This window comes from Brachycentrus maculatus, unplaced genomic scaffold, assembly GCF_059751285.1.
Source record: "Brachycentrus maculatus isolate JH-2025_06_01 unplaced genomic scaffold, ASM5975128v1 h1tg000301l, whole genome shotgun sequence".
NCBI lineage: Eukaryota > Metazoa > Arthropoda > Insecta > Trichoptera > Brachycentridae > Brachycentrus > Brachycentrus maculatus.
The window spans coordinates 608,831-623,160 of NW_028281052.1; the positions used below are offsets into that span (position 1 = coordinate 608,831).

General features: G+C 32.5%; 1 protein-coding gene across 12 annotated transcripts in view; it reads right to left on the bottom strand.

The window, feature by feature from the left end:
• The window catches only part of Zasp52 (Z band alternatively spliced PDZ-motif protein 52), a 110,595-nt gene that overhangs the window by 42,149 nt on the left and 54,116 nt on the right, over positions 1-14,330 (bottom strand). For all 12 annotated transcript variants that reach the window (XM_088267634.1, XM_088267642.1, XM_088267632.1 and 9 more), the window contains 3 exons: positions 3,670-3,821; positions 1,804-1,972; positions 883-1,022 (listed from right to left, as the gene is read on the bottom strand). In XM_088267634.1, coding sequence (XP_088123760.1) covers positions 883-1,022; positions 1,804-1,972; positions 3,670-3,821 — 461 coding nt within the window. The remainder of the gene's footprint in view (positions 1-882; positions 1,023-1,803; positions 1,973-3,669; positions 3,822-14,330) is intronic.

Below are 14,330 nucleotides of genomic sequence, written 5' to 3' on the forward strand. Positions count from 1 at the left end.
GCTCACTCCTTTCAAGAACGTCATAAATCAAAAAACTTGATTCTTCAGGAGAACGTTTTTAAAGTTTAAAAATATAACACAATGTATTAAAAATAAATATCAAGCCACTTATTGAACTTTTTACTGTGCAACAGATCTTTTTAGGTAAAACCTGAAGGTTTTTTCTCCATTTGAAAAATATTTCATAAATCTAAAAAAATAATTAAACAACACCTTTTCTTCAAAATGCAAAAACAACATTTTCTGCCCTGTAGCGGGTAAATATTAAGTGAAAAATATGCCTCTTTTGCCGGAATATAGTACATTTACTGGGCATTCAGAAAACATTCATAACTGAAAATTGTTGATTTTTGATTTATGACGTTCTTGAAAGGAGTGAGCGATATGTATTATGTTAAAGGCATTAGCCGTTCAATAAATAAATAAAATAATATAAAATAAGAAAGATTTCTGAACAAGTATTTGGGCACACTCAAAATGTTGTTAAAACATTACATCATGTACAGAAAAGAAATGAGTACGTTAGCGGGCTTATTGCTAAAAAACAATATCTTCCAACCAGCAAAAAAACAGACTAGTGATATTGGTCTAAACGTTTGATACCTTATATTGCTGTTTGCAATCAGAGAGTAGATAGTACTTGAACATTAAAAAACTAAAAAAATAATAAGGAAGGCAAAGGAAAAAGGGAGTTTAGGGAAGGAGGCAGAGGGAAAAACTAAGGGATGAGGTTTGATGGACAGTTAGGATTCTAATGATAGATAGTCATGTCTCAGACGCTTCTTAAAAGTTTTTAGAAAGGGTGGATTTTTTACAAGGAGAGGTTATTCATTCCATAGTTTGGCCGCTCAGTAATCAAATAACTAAATAATGATATCTTACCCTAAAACTCCTCCAGCCAGCACTTCTGCTTGGGCGGACAGAGTTTCGGCAATTGTTTCTTCGCTGTAAATGCCAACAGGAGTATTGTACTGCTTGTTCACAATGCTCTTGACGGTTGAGTCGCCGTTACTACCATTCATCTGAGGAAAAAGAAAAAATAATCAAACACAAAACACACAAAAACATTATTTCAGATTCTCTCTCTCTCTCTCTCTCTCTCTTCAAAATATCATCTTCTTCTGATAATTATTATTAAATTATTCTTAATTAATTTGAATGGCTTGGCGGCGCTGTTGTATCCCAATGTACACCAAAGATGCGGTAGTCTATGGTATGCACAATTGGGATGAGAATTGTGTCGCCTACTTTCAAAATTCGCCAGATACAATTTTATAAGATTTTAAAATATATGCTCTATCGGGATGCCAATTGTGGGTTTTATTGTTTAAAATATTTTTATACTTGAAAACTCTGCTCAAAAATACTTTAAAACAGCGTTGTATTTCGAATTTCGCTATATTCAAGGAACTTGCCTTCTGACCCATATCGGCCAATCAGAGAGCGGGGATAGGTCAAAAATTAATATGACGTCATTATCGGTTTGTGTTTGTGAATTATTTTCTAAAAAAATGGGAAAATTCTCTATTTCATAACATCTTATCTAAAGATAGACAAATTTTTCAAACGTAAATGTTACCCGGAGAATTTTGCATTTTTTGTAAAATCTTAACTAACATGGATCTGGCGGAATTTGAAAGTAGGCAACACAATTACAGGGAACTTTACAGAGAATAATTACCTTCATAGTTGAACGGCTTGGCGGCGCTATTGTATCGATATTGGTGTACAATAGATGTGGTGGTATATGGTATGCACAATTGGGAGGAGAATTATAGGGAACTTTACAGAGAATTATCTTACATAGTTGAACGGCTTGGCGGCGCTGTTGTATCCGGAGCCAATGTGGTGCGCTGGTTGCTGGTTGGCCTTCAGGGAGGTCTGCGTCACGGGCGAGATGGAGCTCATAGACCTTCCAGGCGATGGAAGAGATCCCACAGCTGTGACCGATGGCTTCCAGGTGCCTCCACCCCTGTACCAAAAATAATAAACCAAAATTAAAAAACAAACAAAAAATTTATTGTAACTGAAGACAGTTGGTAGAATTTCATTAAAAATTTTTGGGTAATATATCCAAAATTAAACAGGCTTGAATTTAAGGCTTTATTGGATTGAATTCTACTTTTATTATTTACATATAATATATTGCTCACACCTTTCAACAACGTCATATATAAAAAAACTTGATTTTTCAGGAGATCGATTTTAAAGTTTAAAAATATAATAAAATGTATCAAAAATAAATATCAAGCCACTTATTGAACTTTTTACTGTGCAACAGATATTTTAAGGTTTTTTTCTCCATTTGAAAAATATTTAGTGTATTTAAAAAAATAATTAAACAATACCTTTTCTTCAAAATGCAAAACCAACACTTTCTGCCCTGTAGCGGGTAAATATTAAGTTAAAAATATGCCTCTTTTGCTGGGATATAGTACATTTTCTGGGCAGTCCGAAAACATGCACAATTGAAAATTGACGCTTTGTGATTGAAAGGAGTGAGCGATATGTGATCTTATCTCAGGCTTGAATTCATTATTTGTATCACAATTCGAACATTAAAGTTGGAACCAGGAGTCCATTGTGCACTGCCAGTTCAGTAAAAGATTAAGTTCAATATTCAATATGTAAACATGTATTGAATATTAAAACAGTGAGGAATTGCTTGCCAAGAAAAATAATAGATGGCGCTGATAGCTCGAATTTCAAATAACATCTTTTAGACTATGTTGAATTTTTTAAATATTTTTTTCGTAGAAATTCATTTTGATAAAAAGATAAGGTATAATGTAAGTTTCAAGGTTTTGAAAATAATTTGCGCATAAATATTTTTACGTTGGATTTATTTGAAATGTTTTATTGGATATTAAATTTCGATTACGTTTGTGAAAAAGTACAAATTGCGCATTATTTTTTCTGCAGTTCAAGTGACTTTATAGGTTTTTCACATTAAATTATTACAACCAAATTGGACGTCTTACAAATCAAATTGGACGCTAAATTGTATTTTTAAAAAATCATTAAAAAAATATATTTTCATTAATATATACCCTAAGTGTGATTACCTGCCCACAACTATTATTCTTCAGACTAGCAAGTGCATTAGTCGTCAAGTTGGCAAGCCTGCGCGGCGCGCTGTCATAGTATGTGCGCGCGATGTGTACTCAGTCAAGATTTTCAATGCTACTTTGAACCATGAGTACTACATTGAATTTAGTTCTTAAAATTCTCTAACTTTTTTGTAAAATACAATATAACTTCCAGTTCCTTGTATAAAACGTTCAATTTATTTGTTTAACGTCCAATTTGATTTGGTAGGCATAAGTAAAACGTCCACTTGATTTATTACACGTCAAATTTGATTTGTAAGGCGTGCGTAAACGTCCAATTTGATTTAAAGGCGTGAGTAAACGTCCAATTTGATTTACAAGGCGTGAGTAAACATCCAATTTGATTTAAAGGCGTGAGTAAACGTCCAATTTGATTTACAAGGCGTGAGTAAACGTCCAATTTAATTTGTAACGCTTCCAATTTAGATTGCTTTGAAAGTTTTGTTCGAGCGCGTCTTATTTGAGGTGAAATCCTGTAATACATAGTCTCTAGTCGGATTCAAAGCGTCGCGGTGTGACAACCAGGAAATAATTACAATAAAGCGAAGTGACTGACTACCTTTGCACGGTGATGTCGAAGTTCTGGCCGGCCTGCACGATGACGTCCTGGGCTTCCTTGTGGCGCAGACTGAACACGTCCGTGCTGTTCACCTTGATGACGGAATCCCCTGCCGCCAGGCCCGCTCTGTCCGCCGGACTTCCTCCGTTAACCTGAGATAACAAAAAAAAACACAAAAACATTAAAAAAAACTGAAAATCTTCATCAAAACTTATTTTATTTGTATTTATTTAGTTCAAAACATAATACATACATTGGTACATAAGTCATATATCGCTCACTCTTTTCAAGAACGTCATAAATCAAAAATCGTCAATTTTTAGTTGTGCATGTTTTCGGAATGCTCAGAAAATTTGCTATATCCCAGCAAAAGCGGCATATTTTAACTTAATATTTACCCGCTACAGAGCAGAAAGTGTTGTTTTTGCATTTTGAAGAAAAGGTATTGTTTAATTATTTTGTTGAATATTTTTCAAATGGAGAAAAACCCTTTAGGTTTTACCTAAAAAGATCTGTTGCACAGTAAAAAGTTCAATAAGTGGCTTGATGTTTATTTTTAAAACATTGTGTTATATTTTTAAACGTTAAAAACGTTCTCCTGAAAAATCAAGTTTTTTTATTGTGACGTTCTTGAAAGGAGTGAGCGATATATCGTAGTCGCACAGGAGAGAGCGACTAAATGAGCGAATAATGAGTCCGAATTTGGCTTAGTATTTCTTGTGAGATGCACCATTTAAAACTAAAAACTAAACATATCATTTAACTTACTAATGCGAGTATATATCGCAGTTGTACAGGAGAAGGTGACCAACTAACAAAACGTAAAATGTTCAGGAGGGCCATTTAAGTCGCTTTTGCTTGGCAAGAAAATAAACATAAATGCAGTTAGTTTAAACTAACTAACTAACCATCACGCCGCTTCCCCGCAGGAGTAGGCAGAGAGAATAGAGCGCCACACCACTCTGTCCTTGCAAACATTCTTCGCCTCTTCCACGTTCATGCATCTCCTCATACATACCCGCCGATTGTTACGACTCCTAACCTGACCACTTTCAAGTATTTGGCACACCTGATCGTGCCATGCTCTTCTCGGTCTTCCTCTGCTTCTTTTCCCACTAACATTATATTATACTTCCGTGCCATGTTTTTCTCGGTCTTCCTCTGCTTCTTTTCCCACTAACACTATATTATACTTCCAAGTTTAAAATCCTTTGGGATTTTTTTCAGGGCAATATTAAGCTGGTAAGATATCAAATAGTCAATGATCACGGTTTTATAAAAAATGCACTTGGTCACTTTCTCCTGTATGACAACGATATGTATATATAATATTCCCGATGAGTAATTTCCATTTCTCATTTTGGGACATTAAATATGCATTGTAAAAAACTATATATATATATATATATATATATATATATATATATATATATATATATATATATATATACATATATATATATATATATATATATATATATATATATATATATACATATATATATATATATATATATATATATATATATATATATATATATATATATATTATATATATATATATATATATATATATATATATATATATATATATATATATATATATATATATATATATATATATATATATATATATATATATATATATATATATATATATATATATATATATATATATATATATATATATATATATATATATATATATATATATATATATATATATATATATATATATATATATATATATATATATATATATATATATATATATATATATATATATATATATATATATATATATATATATATATATATATATATATATATATATATATATATATATATATATATATATATATATATATATATATATATATATATATATATATATATTAAATCAGCGTGAACAGACGTCCAGCCATATTTGAACCATTGAGATTGCCTTAATAAGGATTCAATCAATCTCATGACGCTCCATCATTGACTTCACAATGGGTTGGATTAAAAAAACCTTTTATTTAGCACAGACGATCCTAATATTCACACTGGATCTTCCTCGAAAGACATCCAGAGGAAGACCAAAGAATTCATGGATGCTGCAGAAAGATAACATGATTCGAAGGCATGGGCTAGGTGACGTTGTCCATGATAGAAGGACCTACAACCTGAAGACGAGGAGCGCTGACCCCAATAGTCTACAAAGACGATAAGCTGGGATGGAGCCAGGAAGAAGAAGATGTTCTTTGATACAACATTTTGAGTGTGTCCAAATTCTTGTTCACAAAATCTGGATTATCTCCAATTACAGGAGTTATTTTCATATTATTTTTTTACATCTCATCAAAGATGAAGAAGAATATGGAAGTCTGGGCATTTACGGAGTGACGACCGTCATAGGCTGGGTTAAGTGATCACTTTACGCACATGTAACATTCACCAATTCTACCCATTATTGACAACCACACTACTCAAATTCTTGGAAGTTCTATATATATGAACCAATTTAGAAACCTTGTTCATGAATCACTAGAACTTCACTAGAGACATCTATTGGTGAGATGTAAAGTAGCTTTTTACTAAGCAGAAACTCTTATTAGTATGTGAGGTCCGAATCCTGGATAATAATCACACACATGAGAAACGTGAGAAAATACCATTTTCATTTTTATTATTTAAGCTTATAATTTGACCAGATAATTTATTTACAACATTTTGATGAGATGTCAAAAAATAAAATGTTCTTTGATGTTTTGTTTGCAGTTTTTGGTCGTAGCACTATTGTTGATTTGATGTGCTGAGAACTGGTCTGAAGTATGTATGATTCGATGCTAATCTTTTCTCATAGTTTTTGTGAGAAGCGATCAATTAATACAAAAATAGGTAATTAATTATTTGTTCGTGAAATTATGGAAACTAGAGCTGACTTTCTTCGCCATTTGAAATTTAGAAAATACACATAAATGTTTATTCATTAGAAAATCATATAATTAGCACTGCATACGTAAGGGCGTTTGTGCACTACCCGTAATTTTACCGTCCGGCAGTCCGGTTTTGAAAAATGAAAGCTTGTGCTTTTGTCCATCTTTCTTCGGATCGGTGCGTGAACACGTTGCGCGTAAACTCGATCACGCTTAACTGTCGTAGTCGCTTTTATTTTTCAAAACCGGACTGCCGGATAAAGTGATCACTTAAACCTATGTCAGCCCCGTAAATGCCCAGACTTCCATATTATTCTTCATCTTTGATGAGATGTCCAAAAATAATATGGAAATTACTTGTCGGAAATATTATATTACTATGACTTATGTCCGCCTCCGTAGTGTAATAGTCAGCACGCTCGGCTACCGTTCCGAGGTCCCGGGTTCGATTCCCAAGGGGGGTAAAATAAATATAAGTGATTTTTTCACTGTAATATTTATTTAATATTATTACCCTGGACTGGTACCTGATCACCTTTCCTTCATGTGTAAACGATCAAGATAACACTGCGTTTATATGACGCAGTGCCCTATGCATCATTGGGGTGCGGATACGGGTTTTATTATATTTTTATTATGACTTATGTATGTAATATGTTTGAAAGTAAATTAAAAAAAATATGTAATAAGAAATATGAATGGTTTGAGATGAAACGCGTCAATCTCTATTGAATGAATGACCTCCAAACTATTATATATTAACGAAGAGTTTTCGAAACCTTCACTGTTCAGTCTCCGGTCGTGAGATAATCTACATACATTCGACCTAGGTATAATTTTCTCACAGCTTGGATCGCGGCCAGATCGTTACGAATGTGTTTTTAGCATTAGATAATCGTGCTACCAAAACGTAAACAAGAATGGTTTGTTTGTCGTTGATCTAGATCGCCAAACCGTGGCTTATTAACTTTCAGTTCATAATTGCCGTGAAAGTGTCAACAGATTACAGATTAAACTCTATTATTAATTTTATATTATTTTTGACATCTCATCAAAGATGAAGAAGAATATGGAAGCCTGGGCATTTACGGGGCTGACGACCGTCATCGGCTGGTTTAAGTGATCACTTTACACACGTGTAACATTCACCAATTCTACTCATTATTGACAACCACACTACTCAAATTCTTGGAAGTTCTTTATACATGAACCAATTTAGAAACCTTGTTCTTGAATCACTAGAACTTCACTAGACATCTATTGGTGAGATGTAAATATTATAGTGAGATGTAAATATTATAGATGTCTCTAGTGAAGTTCTAGTGATTCAAGAACAAGGTTTCTAAATTGGTTCATGTATAAAGAACTTCCAAGAATTTGAGTAGTGTGGTTGTCAATAATGGGTAGAATTGGTGAATGTTACACGTGTGTAAAGTGATCACTTAAACCAGCCGATGACGGTCATCAGCCCCGTAAATGCCCAGGCTTCCATATTCTTCTTCATCTTTGATGAGATGTCAAAAATAATATGAAAATGACTCCTGTAATTGGAGATAATCCAGATTATGTGAACAAGTATTTGGACACACTCAAAATGTTGTAAATTAATTTTATGACGTTTTTGATGATATTCCCGGAAATTGGGCAAGTAGGAAGATATGGGTATTACAAAATTACGGTATAACCTTGCAACGAAAAATGTATTATATAAAATAGAACCTAGTCAGGGATTCCAAAATGAATTAACTGAAAAAATACTTAAAATACTTTTCAAAACTCGATAAAATTGAACAACTTTGTTTTACAATGATTAAAGAAAACACTTGTTTTTTACCAATTGAGTTTTATTATAGACTACATGTTTCAGAAGTTAAACTCCCATCATTCAGGTCTGTATAATAACTGAAATATAAAATACAAAATTGTTCTATAAATAAGGAGAGGGGAAAGTAAAGGGAACAATTTTATATTTTATATTTTAGTTATTATACAGACCTGAATGATGGAAGTTTAACTTCTGAAACATGTAGTCTATAATAAAACACAAGTGGTAAAAAAACAAGTGTTTTCTTTAATCATTGTAACATGTCTTACCACAAAGTTAATGCCGAAACAATAAATAAAACTTTGTTTTAACCACTTTTTATTATTAGTACACTTTAACAAACCGGTTTCGACAAGAACCTTGTCATCATCAGGGTTTATCAAATTCTAAAACATTTAAAACATTAAAATACTCATAATTAATTACATTCCCTTACCAAAAACTTCCACACACTCCATACACCATGTGAAAATATGATTTAAAAAATATAATTTAAAAATATGATTTAAAAACGTATTTTAAAACTTTTTTTTCATTTGTTTCCTTTAAATATGCTTATACCTTGCATTCTTTCCTTATATCCATTCCAACATCTATCATAAATTGTTTTGCCGCACAGAGAGATCGTATTACGACTGCATTCAGTCTACTTTCATCCTTATTTTGCCAACGCCATGCTTCGCTTCCATACATTAGGGTTGGAACCAGTAATTAGCATTTATCATCTATGATTATAGAGTGTATGGGATTATACATGTATTATGTCATGGATAATTATATAGGATGCTTTGTTTGAATTTCGATACATTTTTCATTCTAGTCTTCCTTGAGCATAACCGGAACGAGATTTAAAACATATTACATACACAAGCGAAGATATAAGAAATGTGAGATAGTTTCGGCGTGTGTATCGAAGGAGTGAAGAAAGAACATCAAAAGTATACGAGATAGAATAAGGAATACCAGGATAAGAGAAATGTGCGAGATCGAATATGTCGTTAGTTGGGGAAGGCAACGAAGAAGACGGCGGTATGCTCATGTGAGAAGAATGGAACCATTCAGACTTCACCACATATATATATATATATATATATATATATATATATATATATATATATATATATATATATATATATATATATATATATATATATATATATATATATATATATATATATATATATATATATATATATATATATATATATAGAATAAGGAACACCAGGATAAGAGTAATATACGAGATCGAAGATGTCGTTAGGTGGGGAAGGCAGCGAAGAAGACGATGGTATGTGAGGAGAATTGAACCATCCAGATTCCCCTACATTGCACTGCACGGGCAGATCACCAAAGAAACCGATTGACAGTTGGGAATCGACATCGCAAAAACAGGCCGCAAAGTCTATACCAAGAGGAAGAAGAAAAGATGATTAAATGCTAATCAGTTGTAAGCAACAAAAAACCTAGCTGCGCATCTCAATGGTAGGAAATTTTCTCAGTAGGTACTGCAAAGAATTTTCAGTGCTGGCAATGTATTATATCGTTCACTCCTTTCAAGAACGTCATAAATAAAAAAACTTGATTTTTCAGTAGATCGTTTTTAAAGTTTAAAAATATAATATTTACACATGTTAAAAATAAATATCAAGTCAGTTATTGAACTTTGTACTGTGCAACAGATCTTTTTAGGTAAAACTTTACTAAAAAGATCTGTTGCAAAACTAAAGGTTTTTTCTCCATTTGAAAAATATTTAGTATATTTTAAAAAAATAATTAAACAATACCTCTTCTTCAAAATGCAAAAACAACACTTTCTGCCCTGTAGCGGGTAAATATTAAGTTTAAAATATGCCGCTTTTGCTGGGATAAAGTGCATTTTCAGCGCATTCCGAAAACATGCACAACTGAAAATTGACGATTTTCGATTTATGACGTTCTTGAAAGGAGTGAGCGATATGTACGTGGGTAGGTACCTATCTGCGTCTGTTATCTGATGCAAACCTTGGAGTAAGACATCGTGCGAAAGCGATTTTTTGCTGACTACAAATATGCGCTTTGTTTGAAGCTCATCTTCAGCCGCGGACAAAGGGATATTCCGTTTCGCTTGACTCGGCGCAAGCTTCCCATGACTTATAGTCGCACTTTGCATTATACAAAGTTACTAAATGGTAAAAAGGCGTTCTGCCGCGAGAGGTACGCGAGTCTGTAGCGTAGCGCGAACCGCGAAAAGTAGATTGGCAACAATTATTCGCGTTTCGTTTAGAAAGAGTCTTCTCACGGTGCCGACCTCCATCCAGTGTTAACCTTTCCCAAACAGATCATCTAAAAAAAACACGTGATCCGAAACGGAGTCACAAAAGACCCCAGTTCGTATTTGTGTGGAAATCGTAGTACGCAGCTCGTAACTCGCCGCCAGCTGAGTCACAGATTCCACGTCCTTTCCGACGCGCCGCCAAGCGCCGACTGACGGCGGCCATCCGATAGCCAGAGATTGTCTCGCTTGATCACATAATAGAAACTAAGCACTCACGAACAATTTAGAATATTTAAAAATACATAAATAATTAAATTCTGATAAAACGTTAATTAATAATATGCTTTTTCAAAAAACGTCACCATTATTATCTATGTTTCCTTTTACAAAAAGTCCCGTTCCTTAACCCTTACTGGTCCAATGTCGAATCTCATTCGACATGGATTTTTTGCTCTTAGGTCTCATGTCGGATTTTATTCGACATTTTTTTATCATTAGTATTATTTATTTAAATTCCAAGCTTACACTTTTGTCACTCCTATCTATTACAACAGTATGTGGAGCAGAGGAACAAAAGATTTTTTTCCAATTGGAATGTAACTGTCTGCCTAGAATTTTTTTTTAATTTTGGGGGACCGGAAAGGGTTAAACTCCCTCCCCTCTATTTGCTACCCTATCAACCACTATATAAATATATATATATATATATATATATATATATATATATATATATATATATATAAATATATATATATATATATATATATATATATATATATATATATATATATATATATATATATATATATATATATATATATATATATATATATATATATATATATATATATACATATATATATTTATACCTAAATATTTTTTGCTCGTTAGTTTTACTTTTCACCTGTAGATGAAAGAAAACATCTGTTAGTTTTCGAAACTAGCCGTGTGTAATGAAATGAAACTTATTAAGTGGTACTATACAAGTGTTATTTTTTTTTAAATACCCCAAAAAAACACCATATACTATAGTTATTGAATGAAAATTCATATATGGGGGATTTCAATACCCCTATTCGAGCCGGCTGGGTTGAATCAAGATCAGATCTAATTACATTATACCATTTATCAATGGGTCGCTCACAAAAGATGTATTTACTGAACGTGTTTTGCGAAAACCAAATACAATATCTATATAAGTATAGAAGAATGTAAATATTTTCTCATCAAAGATGGTACATATCTCAGCATAGATGAAGAAGAATACGGAAGTCTGCGCATTTACAAGGCTGTCATAGGCTGGTTTGGTGATCACTTTACACACATGATTGACAACCACACTACTCATGGGTAGAATGGTGAATGTTATACGTGTAGAAACCCGGCTTTTATAATTAATTGTTTATTAAATCATATGTGTCACCTACTTTCAAAATCCGCCAGATCCAATTTTATAATATTTTAAAATAAATACTCTAACGGAATGCCAATTGTGGGTTTTATTGTTTAAAATATTTAAATACTTGAAAACCCTGCTAAAAATACTTAAAAACATCGTTGTATTTCAAACTCCGCCATATTGATGAAACTTGTATTCTGACCCATATCGGCCAATCAGAGAGCGGGGATAAGTAAAAAATTAAGATGACGTCATTATCGGTTTGTCTCGTGTTTTTTTTTTAAATACTAAAAAAAATCTAAATAAATGGGAAAATTCTCTATTTCATAATAATTTATCTAATGATAGACAAGTCTTTGAAACATAAATGTTACCCGGAGAATTTGCATTTCTTGTAAAATCGACTTACATGGATCTGGCGGATTTTAAAAGTAGGCGACACATATCTTTTACGAATGTGCAGCATACTTGTGCAAGGAATGCATTTCTAAAGAATAGATAGTGTGTTATCATAAGTAAACTGAACAAGAATGTCAAACAAAGGGTCAGTATGAAATATATATATACATATATATATATATTTATATATATATATATATATATATATATATATATATATATATATATATATATATATATATATATATATATATATATATATATATATATATATATATATATATATATATATATATATATATATATATATATATATATATATATATATATATATATATATATATATATATATATATATATATATATATATATATATATATATATATAAATATATATAAACTATTTAATATATTATTATTGTTGCCTAGAATCTTTCTTTACTATAAATTATAATGCAGGATATCATAAAATGCATATAAGTAGCTACGTAAATTGTAAAGAGTCCATCTAAGTCTCTCTTCTTCTTCAAGTGTTGTGTCTTGTGGCTTGTTTCTAAGAGGGATTAGCCTCCTGCGATGTCGATTCCCAGTTATCGATTCTCTCTTTGGTGGTCTGCCCGGAAGTTGTCTACCATGGGGTTAGCCGTACAGTGCGATGTGGGGGAGTCTGGATAGTTCTATTCTCCTCATATGCGCATACCATTGTCTCCTTCGTTGCCTTCCCCACCTAACGACATCTTCGATCTCGCATATTTCCCTGATCCTGGGGTTTCTTATTCTATCTCTAAGACTCTTGCCTGATATGCCTCTTAGAGTCTTCATTTCTGACACTCTAAGCGCGTTTTTTGTGGCGACGGTGTCCGTTCTACTTTCATGATGGGTCGGACATAAGTTTTGTAAATCTTAATTTTGCTGCCGATCTTCATCTCAGGGGTTTTCCATATAGCATTTTTCAGGCATCCTGAGATGGCTGCAGCCTTGTTCACTTGCCCCATCACTTCGCATCGCAGATCCGTTTGACCACACAGGTCCACACCCAGGTATTAAAACCATCTAAGAATTGATTGTAATATATTTATTGATTTGGCGTTGAATTTATAAAGCTCCATTTTAATTTGTGCATTAATTGTTTAATCAAACACAGATTCTTTGAGTCTACTAAGTTGTATTTTATTGTTAAAAAACAAATAAAAATTAATATTGTGACTATTGTTTCGCCTTGTTATGGCATTTTTAAACGAATGACAGAAATGACATTCGTTAATTGTGTTCAAACTGTCCATTTAATCAGCGTTTAAATGGACTGACCGTCAGTCCATTTAATCTTCGCATTCGTTTGAAAATTCCATAACTAGGTGAAACAATTGTCACAGTATTCATTTTGATGTATTTTTTAACGATAAAATACAACTTAGTAGACTCTAAAAAAATAGTGTTTAATTAAAATACTGCATTTATGGTCAAGCGATCAGTTCCACATTAGCGAGTCTTTTCCCTTTTCATATACCTTACGAAAGGGTCTCCACACGCGCGTCACCACTCGTGAATGTTGTTCCGAAATTCCTTACAACACCCAGCAAAGTTTTTTTTTATTAATACAAAAACGTCTGGGACGGGTGACGTGTGCGCTGAGGAATCCGTCGGGTAGGTACCTACCTTTGGTGATGATATACACCTAAATAGGTACCTAAATATGATGGTTTATATTATATCACGTGTGTATGGGTGCATATTAATTAACATCAGACATGTAGTTCGTCCCATCGTATATCTTGGCATACTGCGCTAAATTGATTATATCCTTTGCGAATTCGTTCCCACATTTTCGTTGTTTAATTGGGAGTATCGATAGCAAAAAAATATT